Source organism: Phascolarctos cinereus, unplaced genomic scaffold (genome assembly GCF_003287225.1).
Source record: "Phascolarctos cinereus isolate Bilbo 61053 unplaced genomic scaffold, phaCin_HiC Scaffold_5;HRSCAF=322, whole genome shotgun sequence".
NCBI classification, from domain to species: domain Eukaryota; kingdom Metazoa; phylum Chordata; class Mammalia; order Diprotodontia; family Phascolarctidae; genus Phascolarctos; species Phascolarctos cinereus.
This window is the reverse complement of record NW_027555958.1, coordinates 2,666,422-2,687,257: the sequence shown is the minus strand read 5'-3', so window position 1 is coordinate 2,687,257 and position 20,836 is coordinate 2,666,422. Positions and strand designations below refer to the sequence as shown.

At 53.1% G+C, this 20,836-nt stretch overlaps 1 protein-coding gene across 10 annotated transcripts in view; it reads right to left on the bottom strand.

Annotated features, from left to right (window-relative positions):
- Nucleotides 1-20,836, bottom strand: part of DIP2A (disco interacting protein 2 homolog A) — a 126,300-nt gene that overhangs the window by 16,106 nt on the left and 89,358 nt on the right. For 6 of the 10 annotated variants that reach the window (XM_020973347.2, XM_020973350.2, XM_078154595.1 and 3 more), the window contains 12 exons: nucleotides 20,420-20,534; nucleotides 18,380-18,519; nucleotides 14,211-14,347; nucleotides 12,375-12,455; nucleotides 11,784-11,911; nucleotides 10,320-10,434; nucleotides 8,147-8,348; nucleotides 6,625-6,734; nucleotides 6,451-6,531; nucleotides 3,099-3,222; nucleotides 309-430; nucleotides 12-123 (listed from right to left, as the gene is read on the bottom strand). In XM_020973347.2, the coding sequence (XP_020829006.1) occupies nucleotides 12-123; nucleotides 309-430; nucleotides 3,099-3,222; nucleotides 6,451-6,531; nucleotides 6,625-6,734; nucleotides 8,147-8,348; nucleotides 10,320-10,434; nucleotides 11,784-11,911; nucleotides 12,375-12,455; nucleotides 14,211-14,347; nucleotides 18,380-18,519; nucleotides 20,420-20,534 (1,467 nt within the window). Of the gene's footprint in view, nucleotides 1-11; nucleotides 124-308; nucleotides 431-3,098; nucleotides 3,223-6,450; nucleotides 6,532-6,624; nucleotides 6,735-8,146; nucleotides 8,349-10,319; nucleotides 10,435-11,783; nucleotides 11,912-12,374; nucleotides 12,456-14,210; nucleotides 14,348-18,379; nucleotides 18,520-20,419; nucleotides 20,535-20,836 lie in introns of those variants that run through there. The other 4 variants (XR_013486761.1, XM_078154597.1, XM_020973348.2 and 1 more) reach the window with 3 other exon arrangements.

The window sequence follows — 20,836 nt, the reverse complement described above, 5'->3', positions numbered from 1 at the left end:
CACGTCAGCACCTGTGTCTAAGATGGTTGGCCACGTCTTCACGTCCACGGCAGCACCCGCTTCCTTGGACTTCAGCAGCTTCATTATTGCTTGGGTTGTCAGAATACACGTGGACTTGCTGACCTGAGCGGAGGAGACTATTCCAGATCCAGGAGAGGAACTTCCTTGGCTCCCACCACCCACCCAGAGCCCAAGAAAGCCTGCTCTCCCCTGGACCCTCCCCAGGCGGGTCATCTCACAGAGGGACACAGAAGGACCACGGGGCTGGTTTTCACCTGCTGAAGCCACCAAAGCTTTTACAAACTTACTTCGACAATCATCTTGACAGTGGGCAGAGTGGTGGCGAGATTCTGGGGATGAGGGGGGCGCACCGTGATGGGAACGCAGCCGGCGTACAGACAGCCATAAAAGGTGGCGATGAGGTCCACACCTGGGAACCAACCACGCCCATGAGAGGCAGCGCCTTAAAGAGATGGCTCAGAGCCCCCTACCGCCAGAATAAAGAAACTATGTACACATCACCATCCAGGGCACAATCAGAGAAACTGATGGGTTCCGAGGCCCGCGTTCCTACAGTCATGACTAGGGATAGTGTCCAGGGATGGGCAGCCAGCCATGCCCGAGAAGACACAAGTCAAATCCTACTGCGGTCGGCAAGGGAAAGACCCCTACTCGTCCCACACTATGAGAGGCTTTCCATCAATGGGTACAGGAACGAAGTGAATTCCCTGCTAGGGCCGTGGAAGCCAGCAGCCCCCTCGGTGTCCGGAGGGACGCTCTCAGCTTCCGCCGTGTGGTGGCTGCGCCAGCCTGCTCCTCGGCTCCCCCTCACAGCCATGTACCAAGAGGATGGTGCAGGAGCTGAGGAGGGAGGGAACCACGGGGGCCGTGCCCATCGCTGGAGCCACTTTAAGAGACAAGTCATTTCCTGCCTATTACCGTCTGTAGCACCAACTCTGACGCACAGTAGGCTGTTTCCATCTCTGCCTCCTGGGGGGAAAGGGGGAACTCTGCACTGCGTGGGCGCTTGGCCATTCTCCAGGGCCCTCCCATGAGAAGTCTGGGCCGTTGCAAGGCAGGCCACCGTCTCCCTCTGCTTGCATTTCAGCTGGCTCCCGGGTCTTTCCAATTACAAACAGCATGAAGCTCTTCGGAGAGGCAGAATTCCATTTTTCATGTGACTGAGATCCAGGGCACGTTCTCAACCAACGAGTCAGACAGTCCATGCCCTTGATTACGGGGCCACTTGCCAGCTCGCTTCTCCCAGACCCATCAGCCACACTGAGTCTTGAGGTCTTGGGGATTTCCATTCATTGGGTGGGTGGGAACCAGCAGCCATGAGCTGGCTGAAGACCTGGGGCATTTTCTCAAGGGTTCACTGCATGGCAGTGTTTAAAGATCCCCATGGTCTAGTCCCCTCCTGACCTCGTCTTATTCCACATCTCTGCCCTTCACATCGGGCTACCTACCCCCACTGGCCTCGACCCGGGTAGGCCTGCACCTCTGGAAAGCACAATGGCCCTGGCTCCACGTGCAGAGCCACCAGCTTCCTTCCAATCCCGCTGTCCTGATCCCCCAGGCCCATCGCTCACTAGTGTTCTCCACTTGGTGGAGGAAAGGGACAGGGACTTTCCTTTCTGACACTGCTTCTTACTTATGTGCTCACCAGTCTGCTCTGACTTGCTAGAGGAGTGTAAGCACCGTGAGGGGTTACTTTCTGCCTCTGTATCCCTAGAGTCCAGCACAATGCCTGGCACAAAGGACGCACCAATGTCCTTGTCAAACCCAAGCTGTGCTTTTCGAACATTCATCCACCAGAGACTAGCTGGCGCTCTGGGCCTGTTTTAATGTTTTCTTATATATTTTGGTATCAAAGGTTTTTTCTCCCTTAGTTTATGTGCCACATTTTCCACCAATCTTTTTTTAAAATTTCATTAAAATAAAAAAATTAGATGCATCTAAAAATGAGCACATTCATTGTGCCTAATCACTTCTTCTATTTGTTGTTTCTACCATAACAGATAAATATTCCATTTTCTTCTATCTTCAATATATTTTTTAAAAAAATATTTCTCACTCAAATGAAACTTACTGAGGCCCTGCCACTTGCAGAGGCAGAGCAGGGAAAAGGCATTCTCTCTCCTCTCCTATCAGCCGCTCAATACCCAACCCTGTTCTCCTTCTCCCTAAGGAAAAGGACAGAGGATTCACCTCCTGGTCGAAGCCATAAAGTGCCCTTGGGGAGAGACAGGAAGTAGAATGTGCAGACCAGTCCCTCCGCCAGCACCACTGTGACCCCCCTGCTCCTCTCAGATCCCACTGCAGACAGGCCAGGACTCTGGGCCCACAGGCCCCCAAGGGCCTTGGGAAAAGCAGGGCTTCCAGCCCAGGGCCCTCAGCTGCCTCTGGGAGGCAGCTCCTGGGGACTGCCGGCCAGCCCCTGCGGGGGCTGCAGCTGCAACAACTGAAGATCCAGAAAGGAAATTCCTTGGCACCAGAGTCTTGGGCCCTGCTCAGTGGTTCAATCAGCATCAGGAATGGGCGTCATCTTATTAGTGGAAATGGCATGAAGGAGAGACCCAGACATCTGCTTTTGCCCCTGCCCCGAGGACCAGGGAACCTCTCTCTCTAAACTGCAGCTGAAACCTGCCCTTGTGTCCTCTCCCCTACTGAAGTGAGAGCTCCCAGAGAGCCGGAACTGTCTGACTTTTCTCTCCCTATCCCCGGCACCTAGCACAGTGCACGGTATGCAGTAAGCGCTTAGTACGAGCTTCATTCATTCGTACACACGTACACACAGTAGGAGACGTGGGCCTAAACCACGTCTTGCAACACTGCTGACCAGGCCTGCTGAGTACATCTGTTAGATAAGGACCCTTGCCCTAGCTTCAGTTTCTGCAGGCAGCCTACAAAATCTTTTGGGTTGTTTTCTGTTCCATCTCTTCTGCCACTGCAGGGTCAAGAGTAGCAGGCACTAGTTAGGAGCCCCGGTGGCCGATCCCGAAGGACGGTTTTAGGCCCGAGCGCCTCCTGCCCTGCTGAATGGTGGAGACTTGATTCTGGGTGTGCAGGAGAGCAAGGCTCCTCCCGCCGCTCACCTGGAGGGTAGACCAAAGCCACGTGGTCACCGACGTTCAGCCGGCCCCTCTCGCCCAGGGCAGCTGCTATTCTTTCGGCCCTCTTGTGCAGCTGGACACAGGTGGCAGCACTGGTGATGGTGCCCTGTGGAGGAACAACATGGTGAAGAAGCAGGGCACTGCCGGTAGCACCCCGCCTCTTTAGTTTAAAAAGAACAAAAAAGATCCAAAAAAGACCTCAGCGTCCCATTTTGTCTCAGACATCAGCAAATTCCTACTGTCAAAACTATACTGGCTGAACTACCAAAATACAGGTGGCCCAAGTGGCAGCTAGGTGGCCCAGGGGAGAGAGCACCGGCCCTGGATTCAGGAGGATCTAAGTTCAAATCTGGCCTCAGACACATAACACTTACTAGCTGTGTGACCCTGGGCAAGTCACTTAACCCCACTGCCTAGCCAAAACCAAAAACAAACAAAACCAGAAATACAGGTGGCCCCAGACACTTCCCCCTTGCCGTGAAATTCAAACTCAAGAGATTTCCAGCGGAGTCTTGTCATTCCTGGCAGCTCAGGAAGGTCACAGGTCAGCCTCAAACTGGGGCACATCAACTAAGCAACATCTGCTCCGCTAAACGGGTTGAAAGTGGGTCAGGGAACAGGTGCCGCAGAGTCATCACTGCCTAGCGGTCCCAGGACAGCACGCTGAGATTCCCCCCAAGTTGAACCCTACAGCCTTGCCAAGAAGAGGGCAGGAAGAAATGCATTCTCTTCTCAACAGAGAAATCTCCCTGAGGGGATTGACACAGAGCGCCGCCATGGTCCACATGCACCCAAGCAAAGATCCTGACGATGCTGTGAACCTGCCAGGCAGGCCTCTCAAAGGCCTGTATCTGTGGTCTCCCAGGCTTGGGATGGGAGTCCCACTAACGAGTCAGTTAAGCCACGCTGAGCTGTGGAGAGGGGATGCGGATAGCTCCAAGTTGGCTTAACTAATGACAGTTCCATCCTTTATTCTCACCAAGAGGAAGGTGTGGGGGGCCTTGGTGGCAGGAGGGAAAACAGTGGGAGCCTCAAGACAAAGTGACCACTGCATGGTCAGAGTCTGTGGCAGAGGAGAGGGGAGGTGATCGCACCCCCAACTTCAAAGGTTCAGAGGAAAGGCAGGTAGGGTGCAGTGCTCCCTGGGAAGTGAACTCCGGGAGCCTGGTGAGAAGCTCAAGAAGGAAATTCTGAAGACAAAAGGAAACATTTCCCAAGGAAAGGCAAAGGGGAAGTTGTGTGAAGTGACCCACGTGGATCCAAAAAAGAATGCGCGAGGCCCCTAAGCTCTGGTTAAAAGGACGTCAAAGAAGCACACGGACGGACTCCCGAGAACAGTGCCGGGTGCCCTGAAGCTGAGAAGCAGCCAAAGAGAGTGATGGGGGGCTGGCTGGTCTGTCTGTCCGTCCATCTAGCTGTATGGGGTGGGGACGAACACCAAAGAAGGGCAAAGACTGAAAGACAATGAGTGGAAAGGAGGACAGCAGGTCCCTTGAACCCTGGTTCCACTTCTCTTTTCTGCCAAGAAAAACGACCTCTGAACCCCCCAGGAGCACGGGATGAGCAGTGCAAGGGAAGCCACTGTCAGTGACCCCACAAAGACCGGAGAGTGGGGGCTGGGCCTGGGGCTGGAGAGGCAATGCGCAGCTGAGCCTCCCACTGGCCTAGGACCCCGGGGCGTCCCTGGGGAGGGAGGGCTCAGGCTTCTGGGCCTGTCTTCATCAATAACCTGATTAAAGGCCCGAGAGTGGGCTTGCACTCATCAGGGACTCTGATAAAACAAGGTTGGGAATGACAGCTGACGTGCAGGATGCCTGAGTCTAGATGGAGAGCGCTGTGAAGGCCCCTACATGGTTTTACAAAACCAATCTCACAGGGGTGAGACAGGGCAGTGGGACCGGACGGCACTTTGTCTGTTCGGCACCTGGTGGCTCTGCTGGGCTGCCAGCTTGGCCTGAGCCAACAGTGTGACGCGGCGCCCAAGGGGAGAAAGGCCTGCTGCTCTGGTCAAATGCTCCCTAGAGGCCGGTGTTCGGGCCTGGGAGCCATGGCTTAGGAAGGAAAGACACCGAAAGGCCGGCAAGTATCTGGAAGGGGGCCGTCAGGACGGGGAAGGGCTTCTAGCTGCTAGGCAGCAGTTGCAGAATCTACAGGGCTACCACCTGGAAGAAGGCTACGGCCAGATCTGCGCAGCCCCAAGTGGCAGAGTCAGTCCCCCTAACAAGAGAGCTGGGGACTCGTGGCTCTTCTCATGGCGTGTGCATGAATTCGCTTCCCCTACTCCCTGAGAAGTGGTCAACCCTGACCTGTTCCAGTGACAGAGGACAAGGGGCCAGTGGGGCCAAAGGCTGGCCCCCACCCCCTCACAGGTCTCTGTCCCTCTGTGCACATCTGTTCTCCCTCTCTTGGGGAATTTCCTAGGGAGCTGGGGAGCCTGGTCTCCCTTGCAAACAGGCACCACCTTCTGGCCTGGCAAAGTCCCTGCTGACCCAGGGCCTAGTCAGGCACGGACTGCTAAAATAGCCTTCACATTCCTCTTCCCCAGGCCTAGTGCACAGTTGACTCTCTGAACAATTTTTCCAGCTCAGCATGACCAGAACAACCTCCCAACACACTCCCTAGACCCCACCTCACTTTGCTTTGTGTCTCCTCTCATCAAATCTAACATCCTCTGCCTGGGGCTATGGGAGTGAGAGCTCCTCTCCCCTTAGGCTTGGCTCATCTCCATCCCTTCTGGGTCGCCTGCACCAGGCTCCCTGCCAGCTCTGTTCTCCCCTCCCCTAGGACCCCGGCTCTGACCTCTCCACCACGATGGCCAACACCCCCATCCTCATGTCAGTAGGGTCATCCCGCTTGTCTGGACCTTTGCAATTATGGCCTGGAATGGTCTTCCTGCAGCACCCCCTCCAGAATAGGAATCTGAGCTCAAGGCTAAGTAACTTGGGCTGAGCTGAACTCTCAGACCTGCTGGACACTTTATCAACGAGTAGGTGTTGGGTGACAGAAATTCCTGCCTCGAGACAACTGGGAGGACCCCACTCTTGATAAGAGTGCTCTCCCTGGGGCAGCTAGGTGGCGCAGTGGATTTAGGAGGACCTGAGTTCAAATCTGGCCTCAGACATCTGACACTTACTAGCTGTGTGACCCTGGGCAAATCATTTAACCCCACTGCCTAGCCAAGAAAAAAAAAAGAGTGCTCCCCCCTGACTAATCATGAGCCTGAGAAGACCCCTGAAGGCTCATTCCTTCACTCAACTAGCCAGCAGTTAGGATGTGGCCCTGGGAATGAGACACGGACATTCCCCAGTCACTTGCACACCTCCAGCCTGCTCACCTTGGCATTCAGCAGCAGGAACAGAGGGTGGTCTGGGGTGGTCTGGGCCCGCCACTGCAAGACATCCGCCAGGTACAAAAACTGATCAGGAGAGAAAACAAGGTCAGGCCTGCCTGGACGCCCCACGGACAAGAGGAGCCACCCCAGGCAGGGCCCACGGCTGCACTAGGCCACCTTTCTTGCCTGGTCGTTGTCCTCCAGCTGTGTGACGTCTCGCCCCGAGGCCTGTGCGATTCTCTTCCCAGCAACGAGGTTCCCAACAATCATGGAGGCAGGCCCAACTTCTGCAGTTTAAAGAGAAAGATGAGGACCCCAAGAGAACCTCCTTAGAATGAAGGAATACACCATGGGAGGAGAGGCCCCCAAAGAGTGTGAAGGCACCAGCCAGGAACGCTGGTCACTGTCAGTGAGTGACCTCGCCCCACATTGGCAGAGCAGGGAGGGATCTGTCTAGACAGACAGAGAAGGCGTCCAGGGCTCTGCTGCCTGGGCCACACTGCTCCCTGTGGATGGCAGGGACATGACGTGCCCCAGGAACAAGAGGGGCTCTGACAGAATCTGGGGCCCTAAAGAGGTATCATGTGGTGATGGTTGTTCAGCCCAAGGCAAGGGGAGAACAGGACACTGGTGCGCTCACGGCTGGACCGATGCTCAGGAGGTCTCTGGCCTCTACCCCCACCCCCTCAAAGATATCCAAAAGGACGAGAAGGACCCATAGGGGCAGAAGCACTGGCAGCAGCTCTTCCTGCTGGCAGAACCAAAGGGCGGGGCTGAAAGAATGACCGAAGGGATGGTTTCAGTGAAACCTGGGCAGCCTCACAGGAGCTGCCGAGAGGAGCTGGGCAGAACCAGGAGAGCCATTTATCCAATAACAGTTATGGAAAGACAGACTCTGGAAGACTTAAAACCTCGGATCAACTCGATGCCAACAAGACAGAGCCGATGACCTCGAGGACAGAACAAGACAGACATTTGGGGACCCGGCCAACGTGGGGATTTGTTCTGTTGGACTATGCGTATTTGTTAGATGGCTTTTGGTTTTCTTTCTTTTTCCTTTTTTCCTCCAAGGGCGGGTAAGAGGGAGAGAAAACATTTTTTAATTGAAAAAAATTTTAAAAATTATTTTAAAAGGAAGACCTTGGTTCGGGTGCCTAAAATCCTAGGGGAATCTGTGGGAAAATGGCCCAGCTGCTCTGGGACGCATCCTAACTCGGGTCCATCACGGCCAGATCCCTCACTAACCCCCCCGCCAGTCCCAGGCATCATGGCTTCTGCCAAGCCTCTTCCCATTGCTGAGAAACACTGGATGTGGCTAAGGACAGCGCAAGGACACTTAGCCTTTACAATCTGCTTGGCACGGTCAGTTCAGGTCACCACACTTGACCTCTAGAGCTTCTGGTGAGATTCTCAGAAAGACAGAGGGCAGCTCCCAGCAGGCAGAGTGGGAAGGGCCACAGAGGCACCCGGCAGAGCCACCCCTTTGCCCAGCCCTCCCTACCTCTAAGTGCCATTCACTGCATCCCAGTGCTCATCCTGGTGCCTCCAAACTCACCACAGCACCGGAGGCACACATGAGGTAAAATCAGGCTTTGCCACTCCCTGCTCCCGATGCCAGGCTTACTAAGCCCAAGGACCACCACCGGCAGCAAACCCCTCTGAGTACGGAGAGCATCCTGACGCATCCTGGGTCACTGACCTGGCTGCTTCTGGCGAGGCTTGGGAAGGTTAGTGACACACGTGTGAGGGCACATTAGGACATTGCAGGGGTGCAGAGTGCCCTCAAGAAAGCGCTGCTTGGTTTCGGAGATGTGGATTCCCCCAAGTGGAGCTTTGGGCAAAGTGTTGGCAGGGACCAGGGCGAGACAGTACACGCCGACCTGATGGATGCTGTCTATTGCCTTAAAGGAAAGAACACAGACCGAACATTCACAGACACATCCCTCAGAAAGAGAATGCCCTGTAAGCCGCTAGAAAGGAGCAGAAGGCCCAGGCACAGTGCCTCACTGCTGCCTCTCTACAGGTCAGGGCGGGGCTGTTGCTCAGCGACGTCGCTAGGGTCCACTGGGCACGACGCGGGCCAGCTTTGCCTTCCAACCCTGAGTCCCAGGCACCTTTCAAAGACAATCACTAAGAAAGGATGTGAACATCTGAGGTCCCTCCTCTGAGCAGGAACTCAGGGAATATTTGCTAACACACATATGCATATGCATGTGCACTGTCCTGACTTCTGTAAAGCATGAATGATGCTGCCTACATATGGATTAAAAGGAGTGGCTTTTTCTCCATCAATTCAACCAGGCATCCATATGCTGACAGCCTCACCCCATTCCTCTAAGCTCTGTTAAAAAACTGACCCCAATGGTAAAAAACTGGAAACTGAGAGGATGCCCATCAACTGGGGAATGGCTGAACAAGTCATGGTACATGAATGGAGTGGAATACTATCGTGCTCTAAGAAATGATGAGCAGGCTGACTTCAGAAAAGCCTGGAAAGACTTGTATGGACTGATGCTGAATGAAGGGAGCACAACCAAGAGAACACTGTACACAGTAACAGCCACGTTGTGCAATGACTAATATTGAGAAACTGAACTCTTCTCAGCAGTACAAGAATCTAAGACATCTCCAGAGGCCTCATGATGGGAAATGCTGTCCACATCCAAAGAAAGAACTATGGAGTTTGAATGCAGATCGAAGCACAGCATTTGCTACTTTTTTCTTCTGTTTCGTTTTGTTTCCTCTTTCTGGTGGTTCCTCCTATTGGTTCCAATTCTTCCTTACAACATCACTATTGTGAAAATATGTTTAATTGGAATGTATATGTAGAGCCTATATCAGATTGTGAGCCGTCTTGGGGAGGGAGGTGGGGAGAAAAATTTAAAACTCAAAAGCTTATGGAAGTGATTGTTGATAAATCAAAATAAATTGATTTAAAATTAAAAAAAAAAAATTCAACCCCAAATCTTGCTCCAACTCACGCCCTCCCAGAAAGGGAGTGAATTTCTCTTCCACCCCTTACATATATCACGGCTTCTCGATTTGCCAGCAGCCCTACAACCTTGTGCTGGAAAAGAGAATGGCATCTCTGCACCTTCTGGTCTGGGGTCTACAATGCCCTCGTGGCTCCTCATTCATCCCAGACCTAGAACTTCTGGATACCACCCTGTTTCATTAAAGTAAGGAGCTCATGGGTACAATGCTTGTCTCAAAAGCAACCGGCACCTGACCCAACAATGATGATGAGAAAATGACATTTTAAGTCTGGAAAAACTAGGCAATGACCTTCTGTGTCCAGTCACTTTGGCTTTACCCCGGCTGGGCTCCCTGCCAGGTGTGCCCTTCCTCCTCCCTCCAACGTCCTCTGAGGCTCGTCCTCCAGGAGGTCCTGGATCCCCTCACTGTTGGTGCTGCCCCCACCTATTCTATGCCTCCCTATTTCTCTTGTATCATGCTGCGAGTCCCCCCAGAGAACACAGCTCTTTCTATCCCTCTGGCTTCTCATGTGCATGTTGGATAGAGCCTCAAGAACTGGAGACTTCAGGTTGAGGCCCAGAGCGTCCCCTCGGGCCTGCTGCCAGCTCCCAGGCCCTGCGTGTTCTGGTGAAATGGTGGGAAGCGCCAACATGCCACCTGAAATCCACTTCACTCGTCTAATCCCTACATCTCACCAAGGAGGAAACTGAGTCCCAGCCAGGTTCAGGCCTGTGCCCAGGGCCGCGATGCTGGTATGTAGCGGAGCCAGGGCCCTGGAAGGTACCTCGGAGCCCGCCGAGGCCAACCTCCTCATCTTCAGGTGAGGAAGCTGAGGCCCAGAGCGGCTCAGTGACTTGCCCCCAAGTCCTCGGCCCGCTGAGGCAAAGGGGGCTTACCTGCAGGACCCGGCTCATCCACTGAAAACTGTCCTCCTCCGACGCATCTGGACGCTGCTCGGCCACCAGCACTATACGGTCATCGTGCAAGACGGTCACCGAGAACACGGCTATTCTGCAACAAAGGCAGAAGCAGGGTCGGGCCGGGGCACAGGAGCCCCGGCTCCTTCCCAGACAAGCCCGTGCCCCAGTGCAGAGCTGCCTTTCTCTTCTGAATAGGACCCACTCTTTTCTTGGTAGAACTGAGTCAAGGGAATCGTCCCTTCCCCTTGAAGTCGGACCCTCACCAGACCTGCCATGCTGGATTGGAGCCTTGCTGATCTTGGTCCCCACAGCCTGCCCGCTTTCCGGACCCTTCCCTCCCCGGCCCACTGTCTCTGTCTCTGAGGGCATGGCCCCGGTGGAGACCCTCCCACAGACTTCCTCGGCTCTTACACTCTCACTCCCCTATGTGAGATCGGGCTCCCTACCGTCTATCTGTCACACACAAAGCCCTCCCGCGTCAGCATTTCTGCCCAAATGCTGTGCTCCAGACAAATGGCCTTTCCTGCTGTTGCTCACACACAACACTCCACGTCGCCTGTCTCCAGGCCCTTGCACGGGCTGCTCCCTCTGCCAGAAGTGCCCTCCCTCCTCCCTGCTGCATCTCAGAATCCCCAGTTGCCTTCCCAGCTCAGCTCACATGCCCCCTCACCCAGGAGGCCTTTCGGACGTCCTTTCCCCCAGACCCCTGCCCTAGCTGCTCCTAGCTTCCTCCACACAATGATCTCACGTTTACTTTGTACGTACACATACATGGAACACGCTAGTGGAACGAAAGCACCCGGGGGCAGGGACTCTTGCATTTCTGTCTTTGTATAGCTAGTATAGTGCCTGGCACACGGCAGGTACTTAATTAATAAATGTGCACTGAAGCAGGTAGCTGGCTTGTTGGGTGGATACAGCACTAGGCCAGGAAGCAGGAGGTCCTGAGCTCAAATCCAGCCACAGACATCTATTGTGAGCCTGGGCAAGTCATTTTGCCAGTTTGCCTCAGTTTCCACAGCTGTAAAATGGGGATGACAACAGCACCAAGCTCGCAGGGCTGTCATGAGGATCAGATGAGCTGGTGTTTGCAGAATGCTCAGCACAGCGTCCGGCACGCAGTAGGTGCCACAGGAACGCTAGCTATCATCACAGCTTCTACTGATGAGAACGAGGGGGTCTTCACTGGCAAATGACAGATACACTCACACTGCTTCTGCTTTTACCTTCCCTGAGGGAGAGGCGCCCTGGGCTCTGGGTCTCCTCACCACCAGAGAGAGGCACCTTGCCTTAGGCAAAGGCCACACGTGACAAGCCAGAGGGAAAGCCACCCAGACGCCTGCCAAGAGCGGGCGCCCCCCGGATCTCAGACAGCATCCCGTGGCCGGCGCAGGCCACCAGCTCTGTGACGGGGGAGCAGGCCCCGGCCCGGGTCAGCACCTTCCTCTGTAGACGAACTTCATCGGTTCTACCGCCAAAGCGGTGGCCACCACGTCGTCCGCGCTGTGCCTGCGGAGGCCGACCGCCATCAGCCCGTCCAGCTTGCCCACGACAAACACCAGCTGGTCCTCAGCACAAAAGACACAAACAGGAATCACTGACAGGAAGGAGGGGTGACCTGCCGGGGCCAGGGGCTGGGTGGGCCATGGGCCACAGACCAAGGAGCACAGACCCAGGCCTCTGAAATGCTCCGATGTGACAACAGGCCAGCGAAAGGCCAGCACCTGGGGAGCAGCAGGAAGAAGGGGCAGAGCAGGTTGGCACCGGAGAGGGGGTGGCTGGGGCCAGGGGTCAGGTGCTCTTGGACAGAACAAAGCCTTCAGGGCGGGCACACGCAAAGCCGTGCATCTTTGCCAGCCAAGGGCAGCTGCAGCTAGTGGCTCACAACGGGCAGTGGTGGGGCAGGAAGGCGGCATGCGTGTGTGGATATGCACACACATGTGCACATATGCATGTATATAATAAAAAGAATGGAGCCTTGCTGCTAAAAGAGTGGTTCTGGATGTGTCTTCTATCCCTTGAGACACTTACTGGCCCAATAAAGCCCAGCAATCCTGTCCGCGTAAAAGGCTGGTCAGAAATGGGCACACCTCCTGCCGTGACCGGAACAGTCTGACGGAGAAGCAAGAAAAGGAATCAGGCTACGCTTCTCCCTGGCCAGGCCAGTCCTGCCCGTGCTAGAACACCGGATGTTGGCCCCGATTCAAAGACTGAGAGGGGAAGGGCTGGACTGCGCCGGACCTACGCCTCCCAGGCATCTCTCAAAGCTCACGCCAACTCAAAAAGAGCAGGCAGAGGACCCAGGAGGTCTCTGCTGTCTGTGGGTTTTCAGAAGACGTGTTGTTGAAGCAGGCCCAGCTGTGGATGCCCCGTGGCTAGAGCCAAGTCAGGAGCTGGAGGGCTCTGCCCCTCCTCACTAGGGGCACCTGAACTGGTCTCCTGGCACACTCTACCCACCCCCAAATACTAGCATGGCATTCCCACCTGCGAAAATACTCGGTGAAGTGAGTGATGGAAACTAAAAAGAAATAAATTAATTAGAAAAACAAATACAAATAAGTGAAAAAAAAATTCAGTGAGACGATTTTAAGGTTCAAGTGACCAAATGAGTGTCATGCAGGTGGCAGCTACTCGCTGTGTAATCACAGCGTGGGGTCCGAGTCTATAGAGTTTGGCTACAAAATAAAAAAAAGTGATTTCTGCCCCCACAACCTCCCCTTTGGAGTGGATGGAACACTCCAAACACCATTTCCATCAAATTTTCATTGACATAAGGAATAAAGCTCACACGAAAGAGACCATTTTCCTCAACAAACATTGGCTAAGTCAATCCTGAGGAATGATTTTTTAAAATCTCTCTGCACACACAGATCCCAGTTTCCTCCAAAACTAAACTTGGGATGCCAATCAGGTTTGGTTTGGAAAGAGAGGGAAGGGGAGCGTCAGGAAAGGGAGAAGGAAAGGCGGGAGGGAGAGAAGGAGGGAAGGGGAGAAGGAGGGAGAGATAGAGAGAGTGAGAGAGAGAGAGAGAGAGAGAGAGAGTGAGAGAGGGAGGGAGCTGAATTTTGCTAACCTACTTCTTTACAGCCAAATGGCAGGCTTCCCTGGACCCCAGACTCCCCCTGCCCCCAACAGAACGCTGACCATGTGGGCAGACAGAAGCTCTGAGGAAGGAGGAGGCCAGAGGCACGGAGGCCCACTCCTCTCTTACATTTCTGGGCTCCCACCAATGCGGAGTTATCAGCCCCTCGGCCAGGGACGGGGTATCCTATAGACATTCTGCTTTTCCCACTCTCACTTCCTTGGCCCATCTGCCAATCCTGCTCACTGCTGTTTGCCCAGTGGATTCCACCACAGCCGACAGGGCAGAAACAGTGCACATCCCCACGGGGCCCTGAGGGCCCATGACCTCTCCTCTCTCACACTGCTAGTCTTGGTGTAACGAGCTTTCACTGCGTCTGTCAGGGGCTAATGGAAACTTTCCCAAATTTGTGAACCGACACCACATGCCCACAAAGAGGGGGAAGGGCAGTCAAGGGAGGCTTCCTGGAGAAGGTGATACAGGAGCTGAGCATGGAAGGCTTTGAGCTCGGGGCATGGAGAGGAGCACAGACCACCCAGAAGGCAGAGTTTGCAAAGGGAAGGAATGGGAATGACGGCTCGGGCAGCACGGGCCTCTCAGCCCGGCTGGGGCTGCTCTTTAGGCCCCACAGAGGCTCTGAGCAGGCCCAGGCCTAGGGAAGATTCTGGCAGCAGTGCTGAGGATACAGAGTGAGAAGAGACCCAGGGAGAGGCTGCTGGCCAACCCCCCCTCCCCAGCCCCCCACTGGGTGAACAAGAGAGGCCCAGCAGGGCCTTCGGGCGCACCTCGAACACGTTCCTGGTGATTCCAACCAGGCCGTAGTAGGCAGCCCCAGTGGCTCCAGAGTGGACACACACTTCTCCCACTTCGTCCGTTCTGCAGAGGTAAGGGGTGCCTTCTACCTTCACCACACACACGCTGGCTGAAAGACAAAGAGGCCGAGTGACAAAAAGAGGCGTGCCGACTCTAGGACATGCTTGTTCCGGGGCACAGAGAGGGCACAGGAGATGACTCGGGACGCGCTGCCTTGGCCGTGGCGATCACACCTTTTCAATGTGTCAATCGATCGACACGGATTAAGCACCCACTGTGTGCCAGGGACACAAAAAGTGGCAAAAGACTGGCCCTGCCCTTGTGGAATCCACGGAGATGGAGAACTTAAATTTGTTTGTGCTATTTCTGAAAACCATTTTAGCTTTCATCTGTGAACATCACATAAAATACCCACCCCTCTAAAAGCCTCTCTCCTTTCTTCTCTCCTGCCCTCTTCTACGTTTAGAAGACCAGGATACCCTTCTAGATACATGCCGTTCCCTCTTTAACCCATTTCAGACGGAAGTGAGCACCTGCCCTCTGTGCCCCCACTTGCTTCCTTGATATCAATACTTCTTTTCATGCTTTATTTGTGAAATAATTACTCATTTGTCTCTCCTTACACAATTTTAATTTCTTTAGTGTCACTCCATCATATACAGCTCAGCCCAGGCCTTTCTTTCAAACTGCCCAAATAATGACAGTCTTAAGAGTCCCAACATCTTCACATAGAAGAAGTAAACAATCTGGCCTCACTGGGTCCCTTATGATTGGTCTTTAATGTTTGCCTTTGATTTCTCCTGGATCTCACATGTCGAGTTTTCCATTAAGTTCTGCTGTTTTTGTCACAAATATCTGGAAGTCTTTCGGTTGTTAATTATCCTGTTATTTGCATTCAGTATTACGCTCAACTTTGCTCCGTAAGCTACCCTTGGTCGTGACCCAGCTCTTCTGCTCTATGAAGACCTGCAGTCTTTCAATGTATTAGCGGCCAGGCCTTGTGTAATCCTTAGTGTAGCTCCATGATATTTAGGGGTTTTTTTCTTGTTGCTTGCAATATTTTCTCCTTAACCTGGGAACTTTGAAACTTGGCTATGTATCCCTGTAAGTTTTCCTCCTGGGATCTCTTTCAGGTGATTAGTGGATTTTTTCCTTCTTGTTAAAGAACTTCAGGGTAATTTTCCTTGACAATTTCTTGTAATATTATATCAAGCCTCTTTTTAAAAACTGTAATTTTCAGGTAGTCCAACTCTTCTTATATTATTTCTCCTCAATCTGTTCTCTCGATCAGTTGTTTCTCTGCTAAGATGTTTCACATTCTCTTCTATTTTTTCATTCTTTTGATTCTGTTTTATTATTTCTTGGTGTCTTACAATATCATTAGCTTCCCTTGCCCAATTCTAGTTTTCAAGGAATTATTTTCTTCTTGAAGTTTTTGAGCCTGTTTCTAGTTGGTTGACTTTCTTTTCAAGATTTTCTTGATTTTTTTAGATTGTTCTTTTTCTTCTCTCTCATTTTCTCTCAGTCTCTCTTATTTGATTTTTAAAGTTCTTCTAAGAACTCTTTATGGGCTTGGGACCATTTGACGTTTCTCACTGAAAAAGTAGTGGCTTTTTTAGCTCCACTATCTCCCTCTGAATATGAACCTACATCTTCTCTATAGTAGCTATCTAGGGCTGGGTTCTTTCTCCTTTGCTTACTCATTTTTATTTTTGTTTTATTTTGTTTTCAGTAGCTATTATTATAATCAAGTTGTAGTCCCAAGGAATGATGCTCCTGGCCTTAGGTCTGTTATGTTCTCACTGTTATATTCTAAGCTCTGTGCAGGGGCCCAAACTTGAACACTCCTCTCCACCCTTAAGCCATGGCTAGGGCCCCCAGCCATGCTGTCCTGCAAATGCTCTTGCTCCCTGTAGCCCCTCCAGTGGCTGCAACTACAGCTGTCCTCTCTGCCCTGGAACTGAAACAAGGGACTCTGCTCTCCTGAGAGTGCCCACAGCCAGCAGGGTCCCTTTCCCTCTGCTACACCGCTCACCCAGTGTGGGCCTGATCAGCACAGCTGTGCTTGGTCCTTCAATTTTCTTCCACTCAGCCACCCCACCCAGATGCTGTTCATGAGGTCAAAGTTCCTAAGGCTCAGCTGACCCCAGCGCCTGCTGCTGTTTGATTCCATGTCACTCAGGCCAAACCTCTGCCCTGAAGGTCAAGTCTTTCCTGGGGTCTTACCAAATGTCTTGGGGGGGGGGGGGCGCGACATCTACTTTACCTGGACTCTCTATTTATTTGTGCTGTTCGAGGTTCACTCTGAGTGATGTTCTGTCTTTTTTTGTGGAGGAAATCTGGAGCTCAAAGTTTTCTAACCTACTCTGCCATCTTCCCAGAATCCTCTCCCAGTACCCCAACTTTGTAGATGAGATGGCAAGACTCCCACGGTGTGCAAGTCAGCACCCCCACTTTGGGGAGGAGGCAACTTTCTGCTGCAGGACTTTGGGGATGGTACCTTGCAGGGACTGTTTCTCTCTGGGTTTGTTTTCTAGGTGAAATCACGGCTCCATCTGAAGACTGAGATCCTGACTAGATGGCTCAGAAGGGCCTTTTGATTCCTCGTGAGCACTTCCCCTCTAAAAGATGCCATCCAGGGGCACCAGGAGGCACTTGACCCCGCTGGCTGCCCAGGGGAGGGGTGGATGGCTCTGGACATCAGCTGTCCAACAGTCTGCCCAGCTCAGAGGGACATGAAGGCAAGACCAGGGTGGCAGAAACCACCACCACACCACCTGTGGCTGGAGGCCCCTCCTGGTTGAACAGGCAGAGGCTCATCAGTTGTGGGTTGGCCCAAAGGAATGAAGACAAGTAGAGAGGGGGACCCAGGCAGGCAGAATCGGGTTTTGGACTATCCAGCCACGTGACCCACAGCCCCATGACTAATCAGCTGACACACTGCTAGCAAAGCAGAAGCCCAGCCAATTTCACCTCTGGTCCATTTCACCTCTGCTGCACCTCTGGTCCATTTCACCTCTGCAGCATCCCTGGTCCATTTCACCTCTGCTGCACCTCTGGTCCATTTCACCTTTGCAGCATCCCTGGTCCATTTCACCTCTGCTGCACCTCTGGTCCATTTCACTTCTGCTGCATCTCTGGTCCATTTCAACTCTGCAGCAACGGCTGTCCTGGTGCTCTTGATGACGGCCTCTTTGCCAGTGCCCCCGAAGGCGGACATGCATGTGTGCATAGGTGAGGGCTGGGGGCGGGGGGGGGGGAATGACAACGATGATGACAACATCTGATTAAGAATTAAGAATAGTCTCCCATCTGAGGCCTGGACTGCCAGGCCACTCTCCCTTCTTCCTCCATCAGTGGTTTCAGCAGCAAAGATCTGTCTCTCTGGGAGCAACTTCTCCCAGGGGAAAACATTCACGCCAACAAGTTACGTGGAGCAGAACATACTATCTGTTAGGAGAAGAATTCTGTGAACAATTTCACTCGTTATTCAAAACAGCCTGTTTCTAGGAGCAGCTAGGTAGCGCAGTGGATAGAGCACTGGCCCTGGATTCAGGAGGATCTGAGTTCAAATCCAGCCTTAGCCACATAACACTTACTAGCTGTGTAACCCTGGGCAAGTCACTTGGCAACCCCATTGCCTAACAAAAAAAAAAAAAAAAGGTGCCTGTTTCAAAGAACTCAATCTCCTCTCTCAAGGACCATCTGATAAGCTGGGGTAGGGGACAGCCGCAGGACCACCCAACTTTTCTGCCTCAGGGTCCCAAGGATTCCCCTTCTCTGTGGCCACAGACAAGTCTGGTGAGCAAGAGTATTCCCCCACAGTGTGATCACCATGAAACTCTGGGAAGCATTGGGAGAAGAATCCCTGAGCCCAAGGCTGCCTGTGTGTAGAACGTGCCCACGGGGTTATGGCTCTGAACTGGCCAGGAGAAGGAGGGTGACTATCTGGAGGATACCACTATCTCCCCCAAGTCAGTGAGGTTTGGTGCCAGATTTTGTTTCAAAACCATGACAAGCTGGATTGAAATAGTTGTAAAAGCAGTTCCCAAGCCACCTTTTCCCCAAAAGAAAGGCAGCATGTCTCCGTAGCTACTTCCCACCAGCAATCCTTACTTGGCATGTCAAAGACCCTTCTCACCTCCAGGCATGACCTGGCCAACATCCTGAACAGTCAATACAGACAACTTTTCTTCCGTGTCTACTCGAATCACACCATAGCTGAGGCCGTTCATGGATAGCACAGTTTTGCCTGGGGGAGGGCCACCGGAATCGGGGGGTCTGAAAAACAAAGGCAAAGGCAGCCTGTGACTACCCAGGGCTCTCTTCCAGCTCCTGCCCCTACCCCAGGAAGAAGGCAACAGAAGGAATCACAGACAAGCAGGGCAGTCAGCAAAGTCTTATGCTAAATGAGGCACTAGATCCTTCAAAAGAAAAGCAGGCTTGAACTAAGACGTGTCTGCAGAAGGTTCCATTAAAATTCCCCCTCTGTGTTCCATTATGTAAATGAAAGTGCTCACTGAAACCCAAAACAAAGAAAACCAATTTTACCAATTAGAGGGGATGCTAGGCAAAGCCCCTCCCAGACCCAGTGCCCCAGGCTGGCCCAGCTGTGTGGCTCCTGGCATCCCTTCTAGCCGATGGCCCCACGAGCTTGTCTGTGTCTCATGCCTTCCCCACTCAAAGATGAGGACACAGAGACTCAGAAAGGTCTGGACATTTGCCCATGGCCACATGTCTTGTAAATGTTTGAAGCAGGCTGGAACCTGGGAGTTACCGTCTGAATCCAGCACACTCTCCATTACATCATGATCCCATTCAAAAGGTCAAATCCAGTAGGACATCAAAGCATCTGTGAGCACCAATGTCCCAAGCCCCAGCCGGGGTGTGCCATTAAAGGGATGGCCCAGGTGACCAGGAGTCAGACAATTCTGGCAAAAACTGATGAATGGGTCTTTTGTGGGGGAGGAATGAAGGCCCTGCTCTCTCCCTTCTGGCCTTGCAGGTCACAGTTCACTGGGTAACAAAAAAACCAATCAGAACTGCTTAATTAACCCCCCCCCCCCCCCCCACACACACAAGGCCAGACAGGTCTAGATGGCAGGCACTGCACCAGACACACTGTCAGTGGGGAAAGCCAGGTAAGAGGCCTGGCCACAGACTTCTTGCCATCCTAAGGAGAAGAGATGAAAATAGTCCCCACGCTTAACAGTGTGACACTGTCCCTCCCACAGCTGAGAGGAGGCAGAGGTATGAGTTGAGCACAGGGCTGGGACTGAGCCCTGGGGGCACCTGGGCAAGAGGCTAGCTGGATTTAATTTCAAGTGAGCCATCTGCCCTCTCAGGGGCCTTAAAAATACAGGGACCGAATAGAAGACCTGAGCCAGCTCACACAGTCTCTGAGCTACGAGCTAGAAACGCTCCCAAGTTTTAAACAACTGACTCCTGGTGGATGTTTCTGGACTTGGCTGGAGGAAGCAGTGATAGATGTGATCGGGACCAGGTAGTAGGTCCTGCATCAGGGACAGTGAAGGAGATAGGCCACCTGGTACCAGCCCAGGCAAGCGTATCACTGACTGAGGGCACCACGGAGACCTACCCACACGGGCAGATGCTTGGCAAGCTCTTTGATGGTCTCCAAAGGACCCCTCGCCTTTTGTCTTAAGGCCGTGAAATTCTCTGGGGTTACCAATAGGCTAAAGCCTTGTTTATTTTTATTTTTTTAAAAATCATTTTAAGAGCAAATAGCTCAAAATGCTAGTCAAAGAGATAAATGCATTCTGGAAGGCCCTTGGCCTGCCACAGTCCCTGCTGGTGTCAGCCATGTGGCAGAATGGGTTACATGGGGCTGGAGGAAGAGAAGACCAACAAAGAGGGTCAGCCTCTGGGAGCACAAATGTCACCGCCCCAAGCCGCCCCTCCTCTTTTCCTGCTCCTCTCCATCCCCTCAGGAATCTATCCCTCATGGGGCACTGGGGAGGGGGAGTGCCCATGGCCCCTTCCCACCCTGCGGAGGGAGTCTGAGTTTCCCTTGGGGGCTGGTCCTCCTTCCTTCTGTCCCCCTGAACACCCTGTCACTCTACAGCGTAGCGAGCTGATCAGACTCGGCCCAGAGCCAGGGGATATTAAGGCAGGCAAGGAGGCCTTTAGATGAGGTGGTGCAGCCCTTCCACAAAGTTACCTGCGGATGGCAACAGTGAGTGCCTCGGAGGAGCTGGCACAGGGGCAGATAACCTCGGGTCTCAACCCTCTGGACTGAAAGACATTGAGGAACGCATCACAGGACGATACCGACCCTGAGTGGGAAGAAAGAATAAGCCGTAAAGAGTGATTAAAAGAAGGTGGCCCAAGGACGTCATCAGCCCTGCAGAGGCAATGCAGGTGGTCACAAGAACATGCGGACATGGCGATCATCCCTCCTGAACATCCGACCCCTGGAGGTCAGGGACCCTGATTTCATACGCAGGTATGTCCATGGAGACAGGCACGTACAACCCTTCTGGCTGGAGTGGTGTCCATCTCACCAAGGCTGGCTGTTTATGAGGTGCTACACATACGTGGAAAAGGATGGACGGCCAGCCCCCTGGGCCATTTCTAC